We start from the raw sequence: 24767 nt of genomic DNA on the forward strand, positions 1-24767 counted from the left end.
TATTAAAATTTTTAAAAAATAAATTTATTTATTTTAATTATTTTGGCTGTGCCAGGTCTCAGTTTGTGGCACGTGTGATCTTTGTTGTGGCATGCAAACTCTTAGTTGTGGCATGCATGTGGGATCTAGTTCCCCGACCAGGGATTGAATCCGGGCCCCCTGCTTTAGGAGCACAGAGTCCTACTCACTGGACCACCAGGGAAGTCCCATTAATATTAAAATTTAAAAAAAATTTTCATAGTATGTAACTTGATTCAGCAGCAATTGGTATTTATTTATATAGTCACATAATAATGAGAACACTGGACAGTTTGAGCAGGGAGCGACATAACCAGATTTCACAAATGTACACTAAAAAATCAACTATTGAAGTATTACGTAAAATGAAGCCCTTTTAGGTGTACAGTTTGATGAATTTTGACAAGTGTATGCAGCCATGTAACCACCATCACAATCAAATATAGACCATTTCAGTCACCCAAAAGGTTCTGTTGTGCCCTTTCCCAGCTTCGTGCCCCGCAGGCAGTGACTGACCTGCTTTCTATCACTTTAAATGAGATTTATCCTTTCTAGAGTTTGATGTAAATGGAATCATGCCATATGTGCTTCTTTGTGTCTGGCTTCTTTCACTCAGCAGAATGTTATTGAGATTCATCCATGCGGTCGCACCATCAGCAATTCTTTTTTTATTGCTAAGTGGTATTCTGTTGTATGCATGTGCCACCATTAGTTCATCTATTCACCGAGATTTAGGTTTTAAAGGGACCCTGTGGAATAGACTCCAGGGGCCAGAGTGGAAGCAGAAGACCTGTCTCAGGTGGTCCAGGTAAGAGATGCAAGTGTCTCTTACTCCAGCCCCAGTGCCATTCCCCAAACACACCAAGCACGTCCCCACCTTAGGGCCTCAGGTGTTCCCAGCCGGAAGGCTCGTCTCCCAGGCGTCTGTGGGTTTGCCTTCTCACTCCATTTAGGCGTCTGTTCGGCCATCACTCCCTCCCCCACCCCTGCCCTCTTGTCCCTTCTCCTTGACTTGCGTTTCTTCTTTGCCCTTATGGTCATTAACCTTATACCTCTTTGTATACTTCTTGTCTGCTGCCCCCACCAAGAGTGTGAGCTTCATGGTGGCCATGTCTAGAATGTACACATTTTATAAATATGTGTGGAGTGACTCAGTGTGGCTCCCTGAGAGCAAGGTCTGTGTCTGTCATCTGTGAAGTACAAGGTGTGGTACTAGGTGGCAGGGAAGCAGTTGAGTGTTAAAGCTGTAACTATTAAATTTCCACGTGGATGTGCCCTTCAGGTGACTCCAGGTGCAGTTCCCCAGGTAGAGACAGGGCCTTAAAAGTGATGGCCAGGGTGACCACAGTGGGCCAGGGGTGTGGCGGTGAGCAGTCTCAGGGAGGCCACCACTTTTCTGAGTGTCATGTGAGGCCTGTGCCCCGCACCCCCCAGTACTGGTTGGAGAGCTTCTCCCTGGTGTGCAGGGGAACCGGATGGGACCCTCCCCCAACCCCGCCCCAAAAAGCCTTCTGGCCGCTGACCTTTGTGTGCCCTGTGTTTTCTCTCCCACTGCTGGGACTCACCAGCATGATTCTGGACCAGGCCACCTCTTGGAACGCTTGACCAGCTGGTAGTAATGTCCCAGAACAAAGTAAAGAGACCATTAACAGCTGTTGATTGATTGGGCGTAGAGTAACTGTGCTTATAGCAACAATAGAACTTAATTAAAATCTGCTAGTTTGGCAGCTACTGAGGTGCTGCCTTGATCTCTGTAGCTTCCAGGTGGCCACTTCTGTGCTGCAGACATCCTGAAATTTGAGGGTTGTTTTTGGATGACGTGTCTGCTGTGGTGGTTGAATGATAATTGTATAGATTTTCCTCTGAAACTTCATTTCACAAACTGGCAAAATAGGCTTGTTATATTTATCTCTTAAATCATTAGGGAATAATAATTAGACCCCAAATGGTTTTAAATGTTTCTGTATTAATAATAATTTTTAGCCTGAAACCATTGCTGATAATTGGTTCTTGGGATTGGTATTTGGAACTGTCTTAGGAGAATCTAAATAAAAAGGCACCTTCTGTGCTTGGCTAGAGGACAGTTTTTAACACTGTCACTTTGCTTTGTTGTAGGTAAGCAGCAGGGGCAGAATGGTTTAGCGTGGAGATTTGATTTGGGCCCCATCGGTTGACAGTGGTAGTTCACTCACGGAGGGCTCACTGCGAGCTGTGTTCTGATCGCTTTGCTGTGTGAACCTGTTTAAATACAGCAGTAGGTGCTGCTACTCTCCCATCCTGCAGATGGGGACACCAAGTAACCAGGCCAAAGTTAAGGAGCCAGTCAGTTCTGGGACCAGGATTGGAGCCCAGTCTGACTCCAGAACCTACACTTTTAACCTCTCTTATACTGCTTCCATTTATATTTATGTATGTATGTATGTATGTATGTATGTATGGCTGTGTTGGGTCTTCGTTCTGTGCGAGGGCTTTCTCTAGTTGCGGCGAGCGGGGGCCGCTCTTCATCGCGGTGCGCGGGCCTCTCACTCTCGTGGCCTCTCTTGTTGCGGAGCACAGGCTCCAGACGCACAGGCTCAGTAGTTGTGGCTCACAGGCCTAGTCGCTCTGCGGCATGTGGGATCCTCCCAGACCAGGGCTCGAACCCGTGTCCCCTGCATTAGCAGGCAGATTCTCAACCACTGCGCCACCAGGGAAGCCCCTGCTTCCATTTATTAAGCACCTATTTCATGTCATGTCCTGAACAGATACTGGCCCAACTAAATCCTCACATCAAGTGTGATTCATGGTATTGAAGAGGAAGCCAAGGCTTAGATTAAGAATTTGCCCCAGTTCATTTCTCCTCTCTCCCTCCTTCCTTCTCTTTTTCTTCTGTCACTTTCTTTCACATATATTTACTAAGAGCTTAATATGTATCAGACACTGTTCTGGGCCCTGGGGTTACCTCAGCAATGAAGGTAATTATCAAAAGACAGATGTGATTCACATTCTCATAATGTTTAAATTCCAGTGGAAAGACACATATAGTGAACCAATAAATAAGTGAATAAATAAGAAAATGCCCCCCCCAATAAAAAGAGAGAGAGAAAAAAAAAGAAAATGTCAGATAGTGTTACCAACCAGGGTTCTTGGCCTCCTTAATCAATAGAAATTGATAACGGGCCAGACAAGAAATTCACGCAAGGCATTATTGGGGCCCCTCCTGCAGCAGCGGGGGGAGTGAAAACAAGCCACAGGTTCCCTTGCCGGTTCCCCGAAGCAGGGTGAGCTGGTTCCGTATATGGGGTGAGGGTAGGGGTGCGTCCAGCGCTCAGGCCAGAGGGGGGCTCAGGTGGTCTGCCCACCCCTTTGGTGGTGCTGTGTTCAGGGGGCTTGCGCAGTACCCTGCTTTTGCTCCTGGCTCTTCAGATGTGGCAGTTGGGTTTTGGGTTTTCCGACTTTTTTGTATCTTTGCCCCTACTGCATATGCACGCAGTTATTTTTAGTCCCTTATAGTTTCCTTGTATTTCGTTGCTCGAGGAGACGTGTGTCCAGGTACAAGCACAGCAGCAAAGGGTCCCAGGGCCCAGCCTGTCTCAATAGTAAGTACAAGACAGAGAACTGAAATAAGGTGATGTGATAGAGAGGAGAGGGGTCACTTAGATGGTTCTTAGGGAGTCCTCTTTGTGAGGAAGCGACCTCTCAGCTGAGCTCTGGATGACAAGTCAGCCTATCATGGGTAAGACCAGGGAAAGAACATTCCAGACAGAGGGGCCACCTACAAATGCCTCAGAGTGTGACATGGGGGGAAAAGGGGTAAGTGGGCAGAGAAGAGGTCAGTGGGAAGGAGGGTAGATCATGGCGGCCTTGGTGAGCCCACCTGGAGACTTTGAATTTTATTTGTAAGCACAATGGGAAGGTGTTGGAAGGTTTTAATCAGGTGAGTGATGTGATCTGATTTTGGTTTGTAAGAGGTTGTGTCTTCTGGGTGGGGACTGGATTGCAGGAGCCTGTGTGGCAGCGTCTTTGGACACTGTTGTTACGGTCCTGGTAAGAGATGGTGATGGCTAGTATTGGGGTGGTGGAGATGGAGAGAGAGGAGTGTGTGGGTTTGGGTGTGTTTTGGAGGAAGAGATGGCTTGACTTGCTGATGAATTTGATGCAGAGCTAGAAAGAGAGATGAATTTGGCCTGAGCCGCTAGGTAGATAATGATGCAGCTTACTAAAATTGAGAAAGCCAAGGTGAAGCAGCTTGCGGAGGGTCCGTTTTAGACATGCTGAGTCTGTGTACCTCTTGGTTGGCCTGTCAAGGAGGCGTCTCCATGTTGGAGTTGAATTCCACAGAGTCTTTGGGGCTGGAGATCTGGGTTTGGGAGTCTGTGGTCTGTTGTTGATACCTAAAACCGTGGAGCTGGAGATGACCTTGGAGAGAAGGTAGATGGAGGAGAGGACCAAGTCCTGGGTTGTGCCAGCATGTATTGGTTCAGCTGAAAAGGGCCAGCCAGGGAAAGAGAGGGAAAACCAGATGTGTGCGGCGTCAAGGAAGCCAAGAGAAGAAATGTTTCCTAGAAGAGGGGATGGGTGGGATGCTGCCGGTAATTTCAGAACGGAGGACGTGGAGGATTCGGTAACACGGAGACCGTGGCTGAGCCGCTTCAGGGAGGCCTGACTGGAAGGAGCTGAAGATAAAATGTCAGGCGTGGAAGGAGACGGGACTCTAGACACCCCTTTCAGTGAAGGGAGCAGAGAAAGGTGCTCGCCAGAGGGGGTGGGGGGGCGAGGCAGGGTCTTTGCAAACATGGATAATGGAACATGTTTGTTTCCTGGTGGGAGGTGTCCACCGGGAGAGAGATGGCAGTAGAGGAGAAGGGCCGTGGCTGCGGGGGTGTTGTCCTCGAGAAGGCGAGACAGCGCCAGCCCCAGAGCCAGACCCTTCTGAGAAGGTAACAGAGGGATGGCAGGGGCGGCGCTTTGGGTGGTGAGAGGATGAGGGGCCTCCCATCCAGTTGCTTCCAGTTTTCTCCTGACGAATAGGCAGGTTCATAGGGTGGGCGGAGGGTGGGGAGTATGGAGGGTTTGAAGAGAGGAGGGGGTGAGGTGTCGTCCATTGGAGGGAAGGAAAGGAAACTCACTAGGGGCTTACCATGGGATTGTGGCATGACCATTTGAGAACAGTGGCCGCATGTGTTCTCAGGTAGCGGTCAGTGGGGAGTGGGGTAAGCAGCGAAGTGGCAGGGCGGGCAGATCCGTGGGTGTAACCAGGGGGGGAATTTTCCAGGTGTGGACGGTGGAGCAAGGGAAGCCAGTGTGGGTTGAGGGCTGCAGGATTGTAGTCTTTCTGTCTCCACCCAGCCCTGCTGCCGGAGTAACCATTTCCACCTCTTTCTCCCCTAAGAAGTGCCCGCAGGGGCCTCCCGGGCTAAGCAGTGCTGGGCTTCTGCGCCTGTAGGTACCGACGAGCACCACCGGCAGCACCTCCCTCCCTCCTCCCTTCCTGTTCCTTGAACCTCTTGTCTTTGGTTGACTCAGGACCCCCCACCCAAGAGAGAGGAGAAAGTGGAGGGAGTCCCAAAAGTCAGCTGAAGCCTGTGTCTGCACAGGGGCTGTTGCTGCGCTGTCTCCAGATCTGCTTGGAGAGACTCAACATGTAAACCAGTGAAACGAATACTACTATGCCTGAGTGATACCTTTTCTTTCTCTCCCTAGGGTTTGGAGAAGGCCTCTGGTCAAGGATTTGCCAGAACCACTGGTGAGATCATGAGCTGCCATCTGTTCCCAGGACATGTCTTTGCAGCTCCTGATTCACTTCTCCCAGCCTCTCTTCCAGCTTTGTCCCACGCTGACCCCTCAGTGTAGGAAATATCCCTTTTTATTCCTCTAGGATGCTTTCTTTTAATTAATTAATTTAATTAATTAATTTTTATTTTTTAAGGGGCTGCATTGGGTCTTCATAGCTGCGCAAGGGCTTTCTCTAGTTGCGGTGAGCGGCTGATACTCTTCGTTGCGGTGCGCAGGCTTCTCATTGCGGTGGCTTCTCTTGCTGTGGAGCACAGGCTCTAGGCGAGCGGGCTTCAATAGTCGTGGCTCGCGGGCTCTAGAGCGCAGGCTCAGTAGTTGTGGCGCACGGGCTTTGTTGCTCCGCGGCATGTGGGATCTTCGCGGACCAGGGCTCGAACCCGTGTCCCCTGCATTGGCAGGCGGGTTCTTAACCACTGCACCACCAGGGAAGCCTCCTTAGGATGCTTTCTTGATTAAACAATGTCATCCAGCAAACCCTCCCCACCCAGCTGAGGATGTGAAGGCCGAGACCTAGAAGGATGTAGCTTCACTTCCCATCTCATCCTGCCTCTGAGGGTGGGGCCAGGGCCTTCTGGGGGGCAGGTGGAGTATGGTCCTCTGAGATAGCCCTGGTGCCTCCAGAATACAACCTTCTGCTTTCCAGCTTGTACACAGCTCACTCCTAAAGCTTCTGTTGACCCCTGTGAGACAGAGAAACCGAGGACAAGCATCTTTGCAGTTCCCATGGAAATGAGGTGAGCAGAGGTGGAGAGAGGCCGCTGGCAAAGGACAACTATAAACGTCTGCTCAGTCCCTAGAGGGTGGCGGCAGGGATGGTACTGGGGCGGGGGATAAAGTTTTCAGGAACTCCTGCATCAGACCCAGGCTCTAAGGCTGTGACCCGCAGTGACTTACACAGTCTGTCTCCATTTCTGTACAGTGATGGCCTGTGACTCTCCCCTACTCTGGATGCCATGAGATCGGCATGTCCACCACATCGTCTGCTTTAACGGCAGACACCATTCTTAATGTCAGGGATGCCAGAATATTCTGTTTGACTTGAAATGCTATAGGATGTGTGTTTTTTGTTTCGTTTTTCTAAAGTGGCAGGTCTGCCTTTCTAACCGTGTGTGACTTAGGCGATAGAGTTCGTGGAGTGGTGGGATGAGGTGTGGCGTGTGCTTAAACACAGGGAGGAGTGGTTTGGGCGTTGCAGACGTGTCCTGCATTGTGGACGGTCCAAACTTGCATCACTTGAGGTTCATGAATCACTCAGGCAGGCCCAAGGTCAGCCCAGTGAGGCTTTTGCGTGTCTCTCTCGGTGGAGTTCCCTGGTGTGTTTTTATTTCCCTCTGCCTCTCCCCTTCCCCAAACTCTCCAACCCCTGTGTCCCCTGGTGTGGTGCTTCCTTTGCTCCGCGTTATGATTACTTGGGCACTTGTCTTGTTCCCACCCTGGGGGGTGCACAGCCCTCTTGTCAGCGTGACTCTCCTGCCCAGCATCCTCCAGGACAGGTGTTGGTTGAATCACTCCTGTGTTCACTCCCTTCCCTTCGTTCCCTGTTCTTCCTGCAGAGGGTCCTTCTGGGTGCTGCTCTTGAGGGAATGCTTCCGAGACCTGGGCTGGCTGGCCACCGTCCATGGCATCGGCGGGGACGTGGGGCTGTTGGTGACTAGTATTGTCCCTCAGACCCCCTTCTTCTGGGCCATGCATGTCACGGAGGTACAGGCTTGTTGGTGGTCCTCTTGGGCTTCGGTGCCACCTCATGGGGCCCTGCTGGGGTAAGCGTGGTGATGGGGGCCCGTCAGCGGTGAACATCCAGAGTGGCCGCACTCTGATCCCTGGTTGAGCCTCATTCTCTCTCCCACGTCATACCTTCAGTTCCCTTGGGGTGGATCAGCGGTGCTGATGTAACAGGTGACACCTGCAGAGACAGACGTGCGATGTGGGGCAGGCAGCGAGGCCCATGGCGTTTGTACCGTCCACAGACGCTGCACCAGAACATGCAGGCGCTGTCCAGAGCCCTGGCCGAGGCGGAGGAGCAGCAGCCCTACCTGCACGACTCGGCTGTGCGGCGCGGGACCCGCTGTCTGGCCGAGTACCAACTGGGTGATTACGGACGGGCCTGGAACGGGTGTGTGCCAGGCAGGGCTGCAGGTTTGCTTCTCCATCCTCTGGACTCTCGTTTATTTGCTGCTGCTTCCTCTCTCAAGATATCTCTCCTCTGATCACCTCTCCGTCCAAGGTGGGGAACAGCGTAGGAAACTCCCATTCCTCTTAGCCCCGACCTTCAAGCCCTCTCTGTGAGGACTGCTGTGCGTGGCACCAGGTGGGACAAGCCTCCTCTCCCTCCCTCTGGCCAGGTGCTGGGTGCTGGACCGAGTGGACTCCTGGGCTGTTGTCATGTTCATCGATTTCGGCCAGTTGGCCACCATCCCAGTGCAGTCCCTGCGCAGCCTGGATAGTGACGACTTCTGGACCATCCCCCCCCTGGTTCAGCCATTCATGCTGGAGAAAGGTAAGGTGCCCTCCACCCTCCTGAGCACTCGAAGACAGGAGATGCTGTGAGCGCCTCTGGGACCTCGGCGGGAATGGCGTCCGGGGCAGCCGAGGCCCTCAGGATGCCTGCCCTTCAGCCTCTATTCTTTTGATCTCACCCCAGTTTTCGGCGTCTGCCCCTTGCAAAGCTGCTTCTTGAGAATTGGTTTTCACACCTGGTCTCTCTGAGCAACCAGATCTGGAAAGGAACCTCAGGTGCTGCCCGAAGGCTGAGTTCTCTGGGTGGAGTGAGGGGAGGGCAAGCCTCCCAGTCTCGCTTCTGCCAGAGTGGCTCAGCTTCCATCTGTTTCATGTACATCGAGTTTTGCTTAAGATTTCTTCAGAGAAGCATTCTGTGTAGAAGAAAACTGGAATTTGAAGACCAACGATAGGGGTTAGAGCATTTGGACTCAGTATCTCCTCCGATGTGCTGTGTGTTACTTTATTTTTTTCTTTTCTTTTTTAAATTGGAGTATAGTTGATTTACAGTATTGTGTTAGTTTCAGGTCTACAGCAAAATGATTCAGTTATACATATATATATTTTTTCAGATTCTTTTCCATTAGAGGTTATTACAAGATATTGACTATAGTTCCCTGTGCTATACAGTAAATCCTTATTATCTATTTTACGTATAATGGTGTGTATCTATAAATCCCATACTCCTAATTTATCCCTCCTCTCCCCACTTCCCCGTTGGTAACCATAATTTTGTTTTCTGTCTGTGAGTCTGTTTCTGTTTTGTAAATAAGTTCATTTGTATTATTTTTAAGATTCCACATATAAGTGATATCATATAATATTTGTCTTTCTCTGTCTGACTTACTTCATTTATTACGATAATCTCTAGGTCCATCCATGTTGCTGCAAATGGCATTATTTCATTCTTTTTTGTGGCTTCTTTATGCATTCATCTGTTGATGGACATTTAGGTTGCTTCCATGTCTTGGCTTTTGTAAACAGTGGTGCTATGAACATTGGGGTGCATGTATCTTTTTTTTTTTTTTTATCAGTCTAACAGGAGTGAGTGATATCTCATTGTTGTTTTAATTTGCATTTCTCTGATTATTAATGAGCATGTATCTTTTTGAATCGGAGTTTTTGTCTTTTCCGGATATATGCCCAGGAGTGGGATTGCAGGGTCATATGGTAACTCTATTTTTAGTTTTTTAAGGAACCTCCATACTGTTTTCCATAGTGGCTGCACCAATTTACATTCCCACCAACAGCATAGGAGGGTTTCCTTTTCTCCACACCCTCTCCAGCATTTATTATTTGTAAACTTGGTGAAGATGGCCATTCTGACTGGTGTGAGGTGATATCTCACTGTGGTTTTGATTTGCATTTCTCTAATAATTATCAATGTTGAGCATCTTTTCATGTGCCTGTTGGCCATCTGTATGTCTTTTTTTTTTTTAATTTACTTTTTTTGGCTGCGTTGGGTCTTCGTCGCTGCACACGGGCTTTCTCTAGTTGCTGTGAGCAGGGGCTACTCTTCGTTGCGGTGCGTGGGCTTCTCATTGCGGTGGCTTCTCTTGTTGCGGAGCACGGGCTCTAGGCACGCGGGCTTCAGTAGTTGTGGTGCACCGGCTCAGTAGTTGTGGCTCGCGGGCTCTAGTGCACAGGCTCAGTAGTTGTGGCGCACGGGCTTAGTTGCTCCGCGGCATGTGGGATCTTCCCAGACCAGGGATTGAACTCGTGTCCCCTGCGCTGGCAGGTGGATTCTTAACCACTGCGCCACCAGGGAAGTCCTGTATGTCTTCTCTGGAGAAATGTCTATTTAGGTCTTCTGCCCATTTTTGATGAGGTTGTTGTTTTTTTGATATTGAGCTGTATGAGCTGTTTGTATATTTTGGAAATTAACCCCTTGTTGGTCGCATCATTTGTAAATATTTTCTCCCAGTCCATCGGTTGTCTTTTCGTTTTGTTTATGGTTTCCTTTGCTGTGCAAAAGCTTTTAAAGTTTCATTAGGTTCCATTTGTTTCTTTTTGCTTTTATTTTTCTTGCTTTGGGAGACTGATCTAAGAAAATATTGCTATGATTTATGTCAGAATGTTTTGCCTGTGTTCTCTTCTAGGAGTTTTATGGTGTCATGCCTTATGTTTAAGTCTTTAAACCATTTTGAGTTTATTTTTGTATATAGTGTGAGGTGTTTGTTACTATAGATCCAGGCACCTGTGGAGCCTCAATTTCTACACCCTTGAAATGGAGAGGCCCCTTCTTTGCTCTGCCCCTTCTCGAGACTGGGGTTTAGGTGAGATGTGAAAGAGTGAAAGAATGCTTTGGGGGCTGAGGAGAAGTGGATGTGAAGAAACACACATACACACAAAATAAGATGGAAAAGCACCTCCCCAAAGTGCAAGGCCAAGCCTCCCTGCTAGGCTGATGGGCACCACCCAGAGGTCACCTTGGGTCATTGCATGAAGAGGGCCCCTGCTGCTCGGCCTGGGGAGTAATGCCAGTGCCAGCAGACAGGACCTGGGAGCTTCTGGTGGGCTGAACCTGACTGCTTGGGTGTTGGAGGGTGGCCCAGAGTAAGGAGCCCCTGCCCCAAAGAGCAGCTCCCAGCCTGTCAGAGGGGCCAGAGTGTGCAGCCCGGATATGGGGGTTCTCAGCTCTCGTGTGGACTTTGAGATGGCCCCGAGGCCAGGTGGGCAGGTGTACAATTTTTCTCCCTTTATGGATGAGGAAAGTAAGCCTCAGGAAAACGAAAGGGACTTCTTCACGTTTCATGGCAAGAAAATGGCATAGCTGGGGGTGGAACTGAGGTCTGACCCTTGATATGAGCCAGTTTCATGCATACAAACAGTCCCAGAGTTTGGGGGGATGGCGGGAGCTGAGTAAGGGCAGATGTCCTGGAGAAAGGTGAGTGTCTGACCAGCGCCCTGCCCTGCCTTGTCCCAGCAGGTAGGAATGCGCACTCGTCATGGTAAAAAGGCTCTCTGCCTTTTAACCTCCATCTCTCCAGCAAAAACTCTCAGAGCAGAGTTGAGTGAACACAGTTTTCTGTCTCCAGAATTTCCATTAGGGAATGTAAAATCCCAGATCCCTGTAATTATTTTAACAACAATAATGCCTCCTTTTACTTGCTCTTACTTTGCCCTCCCCTTCTCCTCCCTCTGCAGGGCTTATTATCTCACGATATCCTGGCAGCAGGGAGTGAGCACTAACTAGCAGAGACTTGCCTACAGGACCTGGTCTGCAGCCAGAATACTTTCCTGCAGCCCCGGCTTCTCACTTCCCTCCCTTGCTCCTCCTGCCTGACCAAGTGCCACCAAGGTTTTGTTGTTGTGTTTTGTTTTACAGATATTTTGAGTTCATATCAGGTTATCCATCGCATCCTCAAAGGGAAAATCACTGGTGCTTTGAACTTGAAGGTAACTGCTGTGTATCTACTGTTCCCCTCCCCTCCCCTCCCCCACCTCCCAGGGTCTCAGCTGCAGGCCCTGGCCTCCGCCTGAATGCTGCGGGTTTACCTGTCATTCCCTTAGAGGAAACAAACTGAAGTTGTCCAGGGGTTGGGTGGACCACCTGGGGGCAGTCCTTCCTTCCCAATCAGATTTTCTTTTTCTCTTCCAGTTGCACATCCTGAAGCTTGAAGAGTTTAAATAACATGGCTACAATCGGCATGTTTCTTCTCGTGTCTAGATTCAGCCTGCTCTACCCTTTCACTCTTGAGGCCTTGGGGATGAAAAAGGCCACAGCGGTGCCCAGGATTGATTGGATTCCCCTTTGCCTTTCCCCCAGCTCACTTCTCAGTTTGTCATATGCCTTCCGTCCCCCAGCTCAGCGTGAACATTTGAACCAAACATGGGACGCTTCCATGAGGTTGAAAGTCTGATGTAACCAGTGTATTCTTTCCTGTGTCTCTTCTTTGTACCCTCAGAGCATGATATAAGTTGCCCTGACAGATTCTGGAGAATGGAGGGGCCCACTGCTTAATTTTCCTGGCATTCTGTTGTAGAATCAGGTAGGGAGCATTTAAACATTGATGCATCGCCTTGGTGAATAAATGTTGGCATGCTTCACGTTTGGGGTGATTGATTCCTCTGTCTAGCCACCCCTCCCCAGTGCTGCCCTCTAAAACCGAAGCAGCGAGACTGGGAAGCTGCCGTGTGCCGGCCGTGTGGACACTGCGTGGGATTATAGATGCACACTTGCATAGGGTATAAGTTGTTTTTTTTTAAACATCTTTATTGGAGTATAATTGCTTTACAATGGTGTGTTAGTTTCTGCTTTATAACAAAGTGAATCAGTTATACATATACATATGTTCCCATATCTCTTCCCTCTTGCATCTCCCTCCCTCCCATCCTCCCTATCCCACCCCTCCAGGTGGTCACAAAGCACCGAGCTGATCTCCCTGTGCTATGCGGCTGCTTCCCACTAGCTATCTATTTTACATTTGGTAGTGTGGGTATAAGTTTTCTTTCCTTTCTCTTTGCCTTCTTAGTGGACAGAACATTGGTTCAAGATGATGTGGCCTTGATTTTATTTACTTATTTTTTAATGCTGTGTAACTTCATTAGGAGCCTAATGTAAGGTTATGAAAGGGACTGTTAGGTTTGACAAGAAAAGTGGAAGACTTTCTTAGAGTTGGTGTTTATATAGCTATAGCGCACAGGAGCTGGTGCTTCCCTTGACATCAGGTGAATGTGGATCCCATTATTTCTTTAAATAATTTGATTAGAGCCAAACTATTTAAATAATTTTATTTGTTTCATCCTTTGGTAGATGAGAAAAATACATTACAAAATACATTATACTGAGGACAGATCACAGTACACATTACTAAAAACACAATCTACTTTCCAGCCAGGGCTGGTGATAAGTTCAGAAGAAAGCCTCAGAGGCCTTGAAAACCAGATTTCAGCTTCATGAAATGAGTTTCCCCCTTGGGTCCCCTCTTTGTCTCCACCTCAGCATAAATTAGCACCCTGTATCAGGTGGTGTGGTGGAGTAGGAGCAGCGTTGAGTGGGACTGGTGAACTCTCCGTCCACCTGAAGCAGCAAAACATTACAATCCCTTAAAAGGGGGAGAAATGACCAATGTTAAAATTGCTGTGTCAAACAAAGCATTACAGAACTCTGGCATCTTACAGGTTCCCAGATGGCTGTCCTAAGTCTGGGCTTTCTAAGATGAGTGTCTTCACTTAGCCATCCCTGGCCTCTGGCGTTTGTCACCATCCAGTCTGTAGGCAGAGTAGGTCCAAAGAGGCTGCCTCTGCCTCAAAGCAAGCTCACTGACCAGGAGGCAGGCAGCGCATACCACATGCAAACAGTACGCCTGTACTTTTAAATAGCAGGAACAGACACGGCACCTACGGTTCAGCTCAGCAGACTCCCCTCCCCAGCAGTTCTCAGAGCCTGAGGTAAGGACGCAGGTACACAGACCAACGCCCTTAAAGCTGACCCTTTCCAGTAGCACCCACCTTACTAGTGCCTTAAAAGAATCCCCAGTCTCCAAGCCACACGGCTCCTCTTTGATACGACCAGATGAAGCAAGAGACGGGAGGGGGCAACAAGGGAGCTACCAACCATCACCCTTCAGTGCCACTTGCTGGGAGGGAGGGGAACCAGTGAACACTGGAGTGTTAGCTACACAGCATGTTGCTGAGACCAGAAAGGTCACATACATGCTTGAGACTCTGCCCGCATCCCTACTCAGTTCATTTGAAAGTAGTTCTGTGAAGCAGCCTCTTAGGCCTCCTTGTTATTTCTTTCTTAGAAATTTGAAAACATCTGTGACTAGAAAAGTAGTCCTAAGAATTAAGTTCATCATTTCAGTCTACTACTTTGTGGTTCAGCAGGCCAGGCTCTGCATTCCCAGGTGTACAAGTGCTGGTCACTCCAGAGGCCTTCAGGGGCGAGCCAGGTGCGTGCTTCAGCTCCACCTTTCTCTGGCTTTAGCAGCGAAGCGCAGCCCCTCATAGCTACCAAAGCCACGGAGGACTTGGTGCCCCTCCCCCACTGCTCAAGTAGTTCAGGAGTGGGGGTGGGGTGGGACATGGGGATAAAAATAAAGATGAGTCAAGACCAGCATCTTCAAATTAACAAACTGTAATTGTTTTCCCAAAGATACATTTTTTTTTTTCATACACATCCATCATACACTGTAACCAAAAAAAGCAGTGTACATGAAATAAGAGAAAATAAATTAAAAATCCATAGCATAGGTAAGGAGGCTCTAGTCTGGAGCACAGCTGAGTTTCCAGCAATATAAGGAGGCTCGAAAGTTTCTTTTATAAGAATGCCTGCTAGCAAGGGTTCCAGCCAGGTGGTTGGTTGGTCTGTAAGTCAGTCTTGAGTACTTGAAACAGTTGTGTTTGTTTTTTTTTTTTCCTTAGCGTTTAGAATAGCCATCATTGTCCTGCAATAGGCAGAGCTATCACGTCCAGGAAAAATGAGGGAGGGAACCACAGAGGCAGCGTGAGATCCAAATACAGCATTCAAAGGTAATTGGTCCAGTGGTGCCTGGGGAAGGAAGAAGGGGATGGCACTCCCGGGTTAGCCATCTTCCTTCGGGGGTGTGTACCAGCCTGCAAAGAAACCGAAGAACACAGTGAGGTGGAGACTGATGTCCACCCTCCCGGCCCCAATCACTGAAGACATCTCCAAGGTCAAAGGTGAAAAGAGTCTAGAAAGGGCTCCCCAGTGCGGGGAGAAGGTGTATGGGAAGGTAAGAAACTGCCTACCTGGAGATTATAAGGAAAGGGAGAATGATGCGCCCAACCTGAGATGACAGCAGAGTGGGATGAGCTTTCTCACAGGGTGGTGGGGAAGAGGGGCAGCACTGAGTCTGCCGGCGCTATGGACCGCTGGGGCTTTACTGGAGAAGAGGTGGCGGACGTTAGCCTCCACCTCACTGACTTCTTTGGAGAACAGGGGCAGGTGCTGTGTTAATGGGTGGTAAACGCTCGGAAACCAAAAGGGGTTCTTGCTGTTTGGCTGGAAGTGGAAACCTCAGGCTTGGCAAAGGTCCGAATCTGGAGTTGTGGCGCCAGCCTCACCGTTTTTTTCGTGGATCTGCACCAAGGACTTGTAGGACTGCTGTGCTCTTGTCAGGCTGTATTGAGACTGGGGAGAGGAAGCCACTGAATCAGGCCACCAAGCAAGGCCAGCTGTGGCCTTGTTGCCACCCAGGAGTCCCAGCTCCCAGCGCCATGCTCTGCTGACACACTAAATACCTTCCACCTGGGAGGTCCCCTCAGGGCACAGTCCCCTAGCTTTCCCTTTCCAGACCTGCACCCTCCCCAAAGTCCTAGGCTGCCCCTCAGGCCAAGGCCTTGCTCCTGTTCCCACTGCGGGCATCCTAGGCCCACTCATCTGATGCTGCCAGCCCACAGATTTTATCCTCTCAGTCCCTAAAAGAAGGCCGCCTTGGCCTCCTAGTGGCCTAAAGTGTGTATGGCTCCAGCCAGTCCCACCAGGCTCAGGTCCAGGCTCCTTACTTTGTTGGCTCCAAACTGCACTCGTGCTTTTCCCTTCACCAGTGTGGCACTGATCTGCATGATCACTGACTCTATTGAGTAGGCACTGCTCCAGCCCTAAGTAACAACAGGCACAAAGCAAACAAGTCAGGAGAGTTTCCAGAGAAACCTTATGCTTGTTCTCCAGAGAGCAGCTGCACCTATAGAAGGGCCCCTGCCCTTCTCTCCCAGAATGGCCATCACCTGTTTGCCCAGGTCAGTGGGCACAGACCCTGCGAGGCAGAATGAAAGGGCCACGTTGTGCCCATCACCCAACCCGGGGGGCGGGTGGTTAAAGCTCAGCCTAGCGCTGCCCAGGCCAGCCAGGCCAAGAATGAGAGACAGGCTCACCTGCTTGGTGAGAAGTTCCATGCAGATGGCACCTCCGCCCAGAACATACCTGCGGAAGAAAGGTTAGTCAGCTGTGACTGGCAAAAGCTCCCCACCCTTCCTCACCCTCTGCCCTTACTGAGCTACTCACCCTCCGGACAGGACTGGAGACACAACCCTGACGAATGGCGGGTCAAAGGGAAAGTTATCCTGAGAGAGACAGAGGCAACGATCAGGGAGGGGAGGCCAGTGCCCTCTGCAGCACTGTTAGGTGGAGAAGGAAGCCTAGGCCAGGGACGGATTGGAAAGGAAGACCTTACTTTAAAAGAGAAGTTTAGTAGGATGAAGTCAGCTCCTTCTTTCTCTTTGAGGATCTGGAGATCGTTGTGCAAAGCGCTGTCCTGGTCAACTCTAGGAAGCAACGAGTTCAGGCTCAGCTCCAGGTCCAGCTCAGGAGCCTCGAGGCTCCCACCAACCCTGGGCGAGCAGCAGAGGGCCAAGCCACTGCCCACACCCGCTCCCTGGGACGGACCTGGAGACTCCCACCACAGTGGCTCCACTCACTACTCAACTTCTTTTCCAATCCCACAGTCCCCACTCACTTGAGGAGTTTGACATTCCAATCATACAGACTGTCATTCACGAGTTCGACTGCATAGTTTCCTGGAAGGAGGGAAGAAAATGGGTGTCATTAGGTGATGGTCCAAGTGGTGAGTGGTCCCCGATGCAGATCCCTCTCCCATGCTGAGAGAAAAAAAGGTCAAAGGCTCCAGGTTCACCCCAGATAGACATGCATCCAATCTAAGCCACTGGAGTGGGGGTGTGCCATCCTTGGCCTGAAAACTTGCATAAGCATCCGTGCATCTGCTGCCACCACCATGTCCTTCTTTATGAGAAGCTCGTGTTCAGACCCCTCTCTGAGGCAAACTCACCGCCTTTGAAACTCTGTGATCGGTATATATCCCTGAGCTCCTTCATCAGCCGGTCAGTAGCCTGCACCGAGCCAGACACCGCACCCTACAAGGGAGGGATGGAGGACAGAACATCTCACGGTCATGTGCTTAGAAACACCACACTAGACCTCAGGGGCAGTCTGGCAGCCAGGATTTAGGCAAGGATGAGGCACACCCATAACCCACCCAAAAGTGGATTCTGTTCCCCAGACTGATGCTCGATGCCTCCCACCTCCCAGCCAGCACCAGCCGACCCCTTGGCCCAGCTTCTCCCTAGAGAGCACGTACATTTAAGTAATCTTGCCTCTGGTTCTTTTTAATTTTCTCTAGTATGGCCAAGTTTTCTTTTCCGATGCCGTCATCTTCAGACTTCTTACCCTCAGCTGGCTCTTCTTCTTTCATTTCATAGTGATCTAGGTCTTCTGTGTCCTGGTGGGGGTGTGGGGTGGGAGTGGGATAGAGGAGGAAAGAAACCAACACACGTTGTGGAGAGGGGCCATCGCCTTCCCAGTCCCACTTGACCTAGAGCTGCAGGTCAAGGAACAGTAGTCTTATCTGGCATGCTAATGAGTAAAATACCCATTCCACTGCTGGAAGACTCCCAGTCCCATTCCGTCCACAATCTAAAGGCTGTGGCAAATCTCTCCTCCTATTCAATTCTCAAGCTGCAGAACTGCGTAAGGGCCTAGGGAAAGCAAGCAGGCTCAGCTCTCTTGTTCCCCAGACCTACCCTGCTCCAACCATCCCTAAAGCTCTCCCTTGGCAGCAGAAACTCTTCCTTAATTCCTAGAATGACTTTGGCCTGACGCTGTGACTCAAAGCTCATGTTTCATCAGGTGACTTTTGTACCCAGGAGTTCCCAGGACTCCAGGTCTAATGGAGAAAGCTGGATCAGAAATCTCCTGCCTTCCCAAGTGCTGGGCCTGATGAGGTATGCAGAGGTACCCAGTGCCAAGATGGAAATAAGGAAGGAGGTCCAGAAAGGCAGATGGTAGAGGTCAAGAACAGAATTAGTCCCTGTTTGCCCCACTCTAAGTGAGGAAGTAGTTCACTGTACATGGGGGAGGAGCCTATAGCCAGGATTCAGCCCCTCTCAGTCAGACTCGGGAGGGCTGTCCGCTGTCTGAGAGGAGAATGTTTCAGGAATCCCCAGCCCTTTGTGAGACTTAAGACCATGACAGAGTTACAGAAGTTGCAGAACCTGGGATGTTAATTCAGTGCAGAGAAACAAAGTGATCAGTGATCTCACTCTAGCAAGAGATGTTAATACTACATTAGTTGTTGATATCTACTGAATGTTTAATTATATGTCAGATACCGTACTAGATGCTATACACACTAGCTCATTTAATTCTTATAACCACCATGCCATTATTCTATCATTACCCCCATTTTACAGATGAGGAAGCTGAGGTCTAGGTGAGGTTAGTTATCATGCCCGAAGTCATACACCTCTTTATAGAGCTAAGATGTGAATCAAATTCTGTCTGACTCTGAAGTTCAAGTTCTTAACCATTATGTTACATTCTGCAAAAGTATGTTTTTAGAGAATATATCAGATAAATTATTTAGCATTTATCATGTACTGAATGGAGCATTTTACATGCAATCCCTTATTTAATCTTAAAGACAACCCTATGTAGTAGTTGTTATAATCACATTTTATAAATAAGGAAAACTGCAGCTTAGCGAGTAGGTAAAATTCCCCAATTAAGAGAGTTAGGAGATACAGGATGCCCGCTCAGGTCTGACTACAAAGCCATCTGCGATTAACTTCCTGACTATTAAGTGTAAACAGATTTGCACTTAACTCTCTTCAGTGGTTGGATACGGGTGCCCTGTCTCCTCCTCTACTACACTGCTGTTCCTCCAGGTCAGTAAATCTGTCTTTATTTCCTTTGGTATTTTTCTCTCCCCAGGTCTAGACTGGCGCTCTGTACACAGCGGGCACTCAATGCTGCTGACGGAAAGAGCTTCCTACCAGTGCCGCCTTGGATGGAAGCCTACCTCAGGCATCTCTTCATCTTCATCTTCCGAAGATACATCTTCCTGTGTACACTGCAGTGGGGAGGGAAAAGAGGGAGATGAGACCCCGGTGGTTTCCTAGAATGCAGCCTCTGACCTACTCCCCCTGAGCCTCTGGGTCTGGAAGCTGTGCGCCTGGCCATAATGCTACCAGCCTCTCCATCAGCCAGAACTGAGTGGAAGCAACAGCCTAGGGAATGACTTCACTACCAGCCCATTATTCCTCTACCACCATATGCCAAAGAATAAAAGAGAAGCACAATGGCTGTTTCTGTCACCTAACTCACAAATCCCAGTTTTATCTCCTCAAGAACCCCTCCTTTACTAAATCATCTCTAGACTGATACTGCATTCTTGGATCTTAACAAGGGACCTCGGTCCCCAATGGCTACCTACTGCTAATTGTAAAAATCCCCCCCCATATCCCCCCATGAGGGATGATCCTGCCCAGGAGAGTGAGTTTTGATCGGAGAGGTGAAGCTACTAGTGCCCCATTTAGCTAGATTCCCTTCTGGAGAAGAGGCCAAGAGTCATGATATGTGTACGTGTTTGGAGTAGGGCTGGAGAGAAACTACTGCAGCTTCATCTGAATTAACATGCATTTTTAGAGTGCTGTCTGTGGGGCAACTCTGCATAACAGGGTCCAAAGCCGCTCCGTTGCTCACCTGCTCTGCTGGCAAGGGCTGATCCAGCATCTCCACATCTGGATGCTGAGGGAGGTTATAGAGTTTACACAGGTCGGAGATGATCCTCTTCAGATGCTGCAATAGCTGGGGGTAGGGGACCACAGTGATATCAAACACTCCTTCCCCACCCCAATATGGACAGGTACGTGGGTGAGCTCTTGTCTTAGCCCCCAAACTGGTACCTAGTTCTCTAAAACTCAGACCACACGGCCATGGGGAGGAGCTTAGGGGACGAACCCTGGGACTGGTGCAAGGCTCTCCCTCTGGCTTCAGGAAGCAACTCCCCTAAGACGTCTGCCTCAAATGTACAGGCTACTGCACCACCCACTTTCCAGAGACGCCTTTCACAGGATGTTTTCATGGCATGGGTGTCACAGGAGGAAAATGCCCTCCCACCTCAACACCCTGGCCCCCTCACCAAAGTATTCCCTTTCTTTATGTCCACCAGCCTCTCCAAGACAGCAGCCAAGTTAGGGTCATCGGACTCCACTGACCAGATGGGGGGCACAGCAGGGTATGACTCCTAAGGGGAAAAGAGCAGGGAGAGCAGTCAAGATGGGAGACTCTGGGGAAAGCTAGATTTTGCCTGCCTGCCACGCACCAAGACTTCTAGTCCCTTTGCTCTCCACCGCTCCCCCCGCCCCTCTCCCCCCAAACACACACATACAAGCCCAGTGCAGCAGGTCATTATCTAACCAAGCAGCTTCCCAACAAATCCCAGACCAGGAGAAAAAGTCCCTGGGAGGACCCTTTCCAAGAAGCCCGGTCCCTTTCTTTATCTTCTCAAGAGTAAACATCAGAGAAAGCAGCAGAGCCAAACCCTGCTAACAGTGAGGGAGACTTCCTATCTCCTGTGCTGCCTCTACAAGTTCCAGACCTGAAGTTCTCCCACACCCAACAGAGAGGCCCCTGACCCTCCTTAACCAGTTGAGGAAGGGATCACCTCATCACAATCACACTGACAGAAAAAAAGCAAAGACCACAGATTACTTTCATTTTAGCTGGGGAAGGAGGGATTAGAAACTAGATTATGTCTCCAGAACCTAAACGTGAAAGGGTAGCAGGAAGAATCTTCCCACCTCACTCCCAACAGAACCCCTCAAAGGCCACTTCTCCCCACCTCTCCCTTGGGAAACTGCCACCCTCTCAGTCCAGGCGTAGGCTGTAGGGCTCCACATGGCAGGCTGGGAGAAAGAAACCTACGCTACTAACATTCCCAGCATTCCTGAGCCACGGTGCCAAATGCAGCCTGACCAGACTCCCCCTCTGCCCAAACCAAGGGGGCCAGTTCAGGCCAAGTCTTCTTTATAGGGGCCACACAGAGTCTGACTGAGAATCTTCTAACTAACCTCCTTCCAGGGACAAAGACAGCAGATGGCCTCTGGCAACTGGGAAGGCAGCTAGAAGGGGGCAAACCTGAAGGGGGCAAACCTACCCTTAAGCAATTGGAAGCATAATTCAGGTACAAAATCGACCCCTGAAGTTTCCACATATGCTGAGAAAACCTTATCCTCTTCTACCAGGGGTCTTAACTCTGCCATGGCTCTAATCCTCAATGCTGGAGGAAAACAAATTATCAGATGCTCAAGTCTTCAGCTCACGGAACCACACCGAGTCCTGCAATCTCAACTTTTTAGTACGAAAAAAGATGGGAGAGGAAAATCGAACACACGAGTTTTGGGGGTGGGGGGGACCATCCAACCCAAGCTGAGGCTTGCCTCATCAAACCTTGACCTGGTTTGATGGAAGAAAGGGATAGAAAACAAGAACCATGTAAATTGAATTCAGGCCCCAAAGTGCCACACAATTCACAAGTCTGTCTTTCCCCAGACTACTCCCATTTGCAGTCTGCCTGCCTGGATTAAGTACTGTCTCCTGGCTTGCTATCCAGTGCTCCCAGCAGGGCGAACACTATCACACCGGGTGGTATCAATCACTGTAAGTGCTATACCATGCGGTATCAGGCATTCCCAGATTATCAGAGGCCAACCCTCTTCACAGGATGTTTGAGGGTAGCCTAGGCAGGAGAGGTAAGGTGTCTCCTAGTCCTGCACGCCTAGGATGGAATGATGTTCACTGGGAGAAAAGGAACTGTTACCGCTCAGAATAAATGGGAAAGCCCTTGCACATCACCATCATGAGCAGGAAAGCCAACAACCCAGGGCAACTGGAGATATCCATAGAGAACAGGAGGGGAGTGGCAGCTACCAGCTGGGGCAAAAGGAGGAGAGTTAGAGGTTACACCAGAATAAAAGGGAATCCAAAGGAGAGGAAGAAGAGGAGTCACTAAACTGCAAACCATCACTTGGTAAAATTCAGAGAGCAAAGAGGAGTTGAATGAGAGATGCCTGGGCAGGGATCTCACAGGTGGCAACGTCCTAAATCAAAGGTACTACTGAGAAGGGGGCATCACTGAAATCTGCAGAGTTCCAAGCCAGGTCCTTCCAGCTAAGGTCAATGCAGAGACCTGGAACCTTAAGATGATAGTGGTGGGGACAGGGGCATTCCCAGGGGTCAAGGTAAAGTCGTGAAGTAGCCCAAATAGGCCAAAATCATGAACCTTGGGATGTGGGTGGGTTAGTGAAAAGGGGTAGTCGAGGCGCCATATGTCGGGGTGTCCCTGACCATGAAGAGTAGAGATTCTGGGTGCACAGGAGAAACAAGTGTAACCTGGAGAAAAGGAGCCGAGCCCCGAGAGGGGATTCGGCCTCCCAGGTCTTTCGACAGCGAAAAGCTGTGTGGGGTGATCCTGAGCCCCAGACAAGAGCCCCCCAGAGACGCACACGCGAGGGGATCCTCACCGTGATGTTGCAGTGGATGCGGACGGGATCCCCAGGCACCGACCCCCGTGGGGGGAGATGCGGTCCGGGCGCGGCCCCCGCCCCGGCCCCTCCGGCCCCAGCCAGCAGGAACTCGCAGCTCAGCTCGTCCAGGCAGGCGCTGGCAATGCGGAAGCGCTCGTGGCCGCGGTGGAAGATGGACTCGAGCAGCTTCAGCTCCCGCCTCAGGCAGGGCCCCGGCCCCGGGCCCCCCCCCGGGCCGCCCCCGGCCCCCGGCGCCGCCCCCTGGCCCCCCAGCTGCTGCCCCGGCCCCGGCTGCTGCTGCCCCTGCGGCTGCGGCTGCTGCATCCTCCGCTCCGCTCCGCTCCGGGGCCGGCGGGCCGGGAGCCTCCGGCCTCCGCTCCGGGCTCCGCCGCCGCCGCCGCCGCCGCGGTCCGCACTTCCTGATCCCCCCTTCGCCAAGATGGCGCCGCCGCCACCTCCGGGACAGGGCCCCCCCACCCCCCTCCGCTCTCCGGCCCCCCCCAGCCGCCGGAAGCCGCGCGCCCCTCCTCCTCCTCCTCGGCGGCCCCGCCTCCGTCCCCCCTCACGTGACCTCGCTGCTCTGACCTCCCTCACGTGACACCTCTCTCCTTCCCGCCCCCTTGTTCTCCACTGCCACCCTCCACATGTGACTGGGGGCTTCAGGCTCGCAGCTTTCAGCGCCTCAGTGCGTGTTTACGTACGGCGTACGTGCGTGCGACCGACGGCCCTCGCCGCCTCTCCCCTCTCACGTGACCCGGCGCCGCGTGCTCCCAGGGGCTACCCGCGCGGGACCCTGTTTCCTGCTCTGGGCCCCTCTTCCCCCGCCCTGAGCCGCTGTGAACGTGCCGGGCGCTTGGTGGGCAGAAAAGAAAGTGGGAGAGCTGCGGACGCCGCTGTACCGTATTTATCCTGCGCTCACACGCCTGTCCTTGGCGCAGGGTCCCTGACGCTTTGCCCCCCTGGGGACACACTGAAATGAGGGGCGTGTGATTGGGGAAGGAACCAGGGACCCGGTTACAGGAGGCTTGGGTTATCGGACGTTCCGTGGCCTTGGGTTAACCACCTTCTCTCAGTTTCCTCATCTGTACGATGACTTTGATGAGGATAATAATGCTTGCTTTGCCTGCTCCCAAGGATTGGATGCGAGGAGATCACGAAGGGATCGGTGGTCAATTAATGTACGACGGGTAGACGACAGCTCACTCTTCGCGCTTATCAGATTCCTTGGGTCTGGACGAGGCGGGTGGGGAGGGAAGACACGGGCTTCCTCTGCCGGGTCTTGAAAGGAGAGCAGCACTAGTCTAAACCATTAACCAAGCAATAAGATGAAAGGAGACCACAATCCCAGTCCCAAGTCTACCGGCTAACACCTTGTCGCAGTGGTCCTGGCATTGCCAGGAGTAGGTGGCAGTGCCTCCGGGGCCTCGCTAGGTGGCACTATCACAAAGGACAAAGCTGGCTGAGGTTCCTCTGCCAAGGGCTGGTGTTAGCCCGTGGTAGGGCCTGATGGAATCTACCGAGCCAACTCGGCGCTTGAGAAGCTGGCCGGATTGCCACCTTCTCCTTTCACTTGGACTGAAATGAGTTAGCCTTTGTTGGAAGCTGACTGTGCACCTCGGTTCTTTGTGCTGGGCTATTCATTTATATTGTCAGTGGCGGTTGATAAAGGCCTTCTTTGGCTAAGCTGGGCTCTGGGTATTCAAAGATGATTGAGATGTGTTCCTGGTCCTCCTGGGGCTATTTATCTCCTTTGAGAAGGCTGAACAGTTAGCTACATGTCACCTCTGTGTCTCAATGTGCAAGTTGGGGGCATAAAAGGCTGTGGTAAGAATTCCCGTTAATTGAACTATATTCAGTATCTTGTAATAACCTATAATAGAAAATAATCTGAAAAAGATATATATATTGATATATATCTGAATCACTTTGCTGTATACCCAAAACTAACACAGTATTGTAAATAAATTAACATCAATTTAAAAAGAAAAGAATTCCCGTTTACTGAGCACTTCCTGAGTCAGGGTATCCTGCAAATATTTCTAAACCCCCCCACCATGTCCCCACGCGCCCCCCACCCCCCCACCCCAGCCAGCAACATTGCAAGGGAAGCATTTCTATCCCTGTTTTACAAGAGGGGAAAAGGAGTGACTGCCCAAGGATTTACAGCTAGTAAGGAGAGTTCCTGGGCA

At 50.7% G+C, this 24767-nt stretch overlaps 2 protein-coding genes across 2 annotated transcripts in view; one reads left to right on the top strand and one right to left on the bottom strand.

Annotated features, from left to right (window-relative positions):
* TDRD10 (tudor domain containing 10) overlaps window positions 1-12184 on the top strand; it is a 42822-nt gene extending 30638 nt beyond the window's left edge. The window contains exons 7-13 of the mRNA XM_059901954.1: window positions 5701-5743; window positions 6437-6527; window positions 7347-7494; window positions 7761-7906; window positions 8136-8290; window positions 11618-11688; window positions 11891-12184. Coding sequence (XP_059757937.1) covers window positions 5701-5743; window positions 6437-6527; window positions 7347-7494; window positions 7761-7906; window positions 8136-8290; window positions 11618-11688; window positions 11891-11923 — 687 coding nt within the window. The 3' untranslated portion in view covers window positions 11924-12184. The remainder of the gene's footprint in view (window positions 1-5700; window positions 5744-6436; window positions 6528-7346; window positions 7495-7760; window positions 7907-8135; window positions 8291-11617; window positions 11689-11890) is intronic.
* Window positions 12185-14355: 2171 nt separating this feature from the next.
* UBE2Q1 (ubiquitin conjugating enzyme E2 Q1) lies at window positions 14356-23022 on the bottom strand. Its single transcript, XM_059932622.1, has 13 exons — window positions 22576-23022; window positions 20193-20297; window positions 19754-19858; window positions 19071-19121; window positions 17352-17492; window positions 17043-17127; window positions 16713-16773; window positions 16431-16521; window positions 16262-16320; window positions 16132-16180; window positions 15763-15858; window positions 15322-15388; window positions 14356-14850 (listed from the first exon to the last, which is right to left on the bottom strand). The coding sequence occupies exons 1-13, from the start codon at window positions 22900-22902 to the stop codon at window positions 14819-14821; spliced, it is 1269 nt and encodes a 422-aa protein (XP_059788605.1). The 5' UTR covers window positions 22903-23022; the 3' UTR covers window positions 14356-14818.
* Window positions 23023-24767: the final 1745 nt, after the last annotated feature.

This window comes from Balaenoptera ricei, chromosome 1 (genome assembly GCF_028023285.1).
Source record: "Balaenoptera ricei isolate mBalRic1 chromosome 1, mBalRic1.hap2, whole genome shotgun sequence".
NCBI lineage: Eukaryota > Metazoa > Chordata > Mammalia > Artiodactyla > Balaenopteridae > Balaenoptera > Balaenoptera ricei.

What these genes read in the sequence shown, in the direction of transcription:
- UBE2Q1 (XM_059932622.1), bottom strand. Translation starts at nt 22,902, where the DNA reads ATGCAGCAGCCGCAGCCGCAGGGGCAGCAGCAGCCGGGGCCGGGGCAG. An exon ending in TGCAGTTTGGAGCCAACAAA is followed by an intron (nt 15,389 to 15,762) that starts GTAAGGAGCCTG and finishes TCCTCTCCCCAG; the next exon opens with TCTCAATACAGCCTGACAAG. An exon ending in GCAGATCCACGAAAAAAACG is followed by an intron (nt 14,851 to 15,321) that starts GTGAGGCTGGCG and finishes GTTTCTTTGCAG; the next exon opens with GCTGGTACACACCCCCGAAG.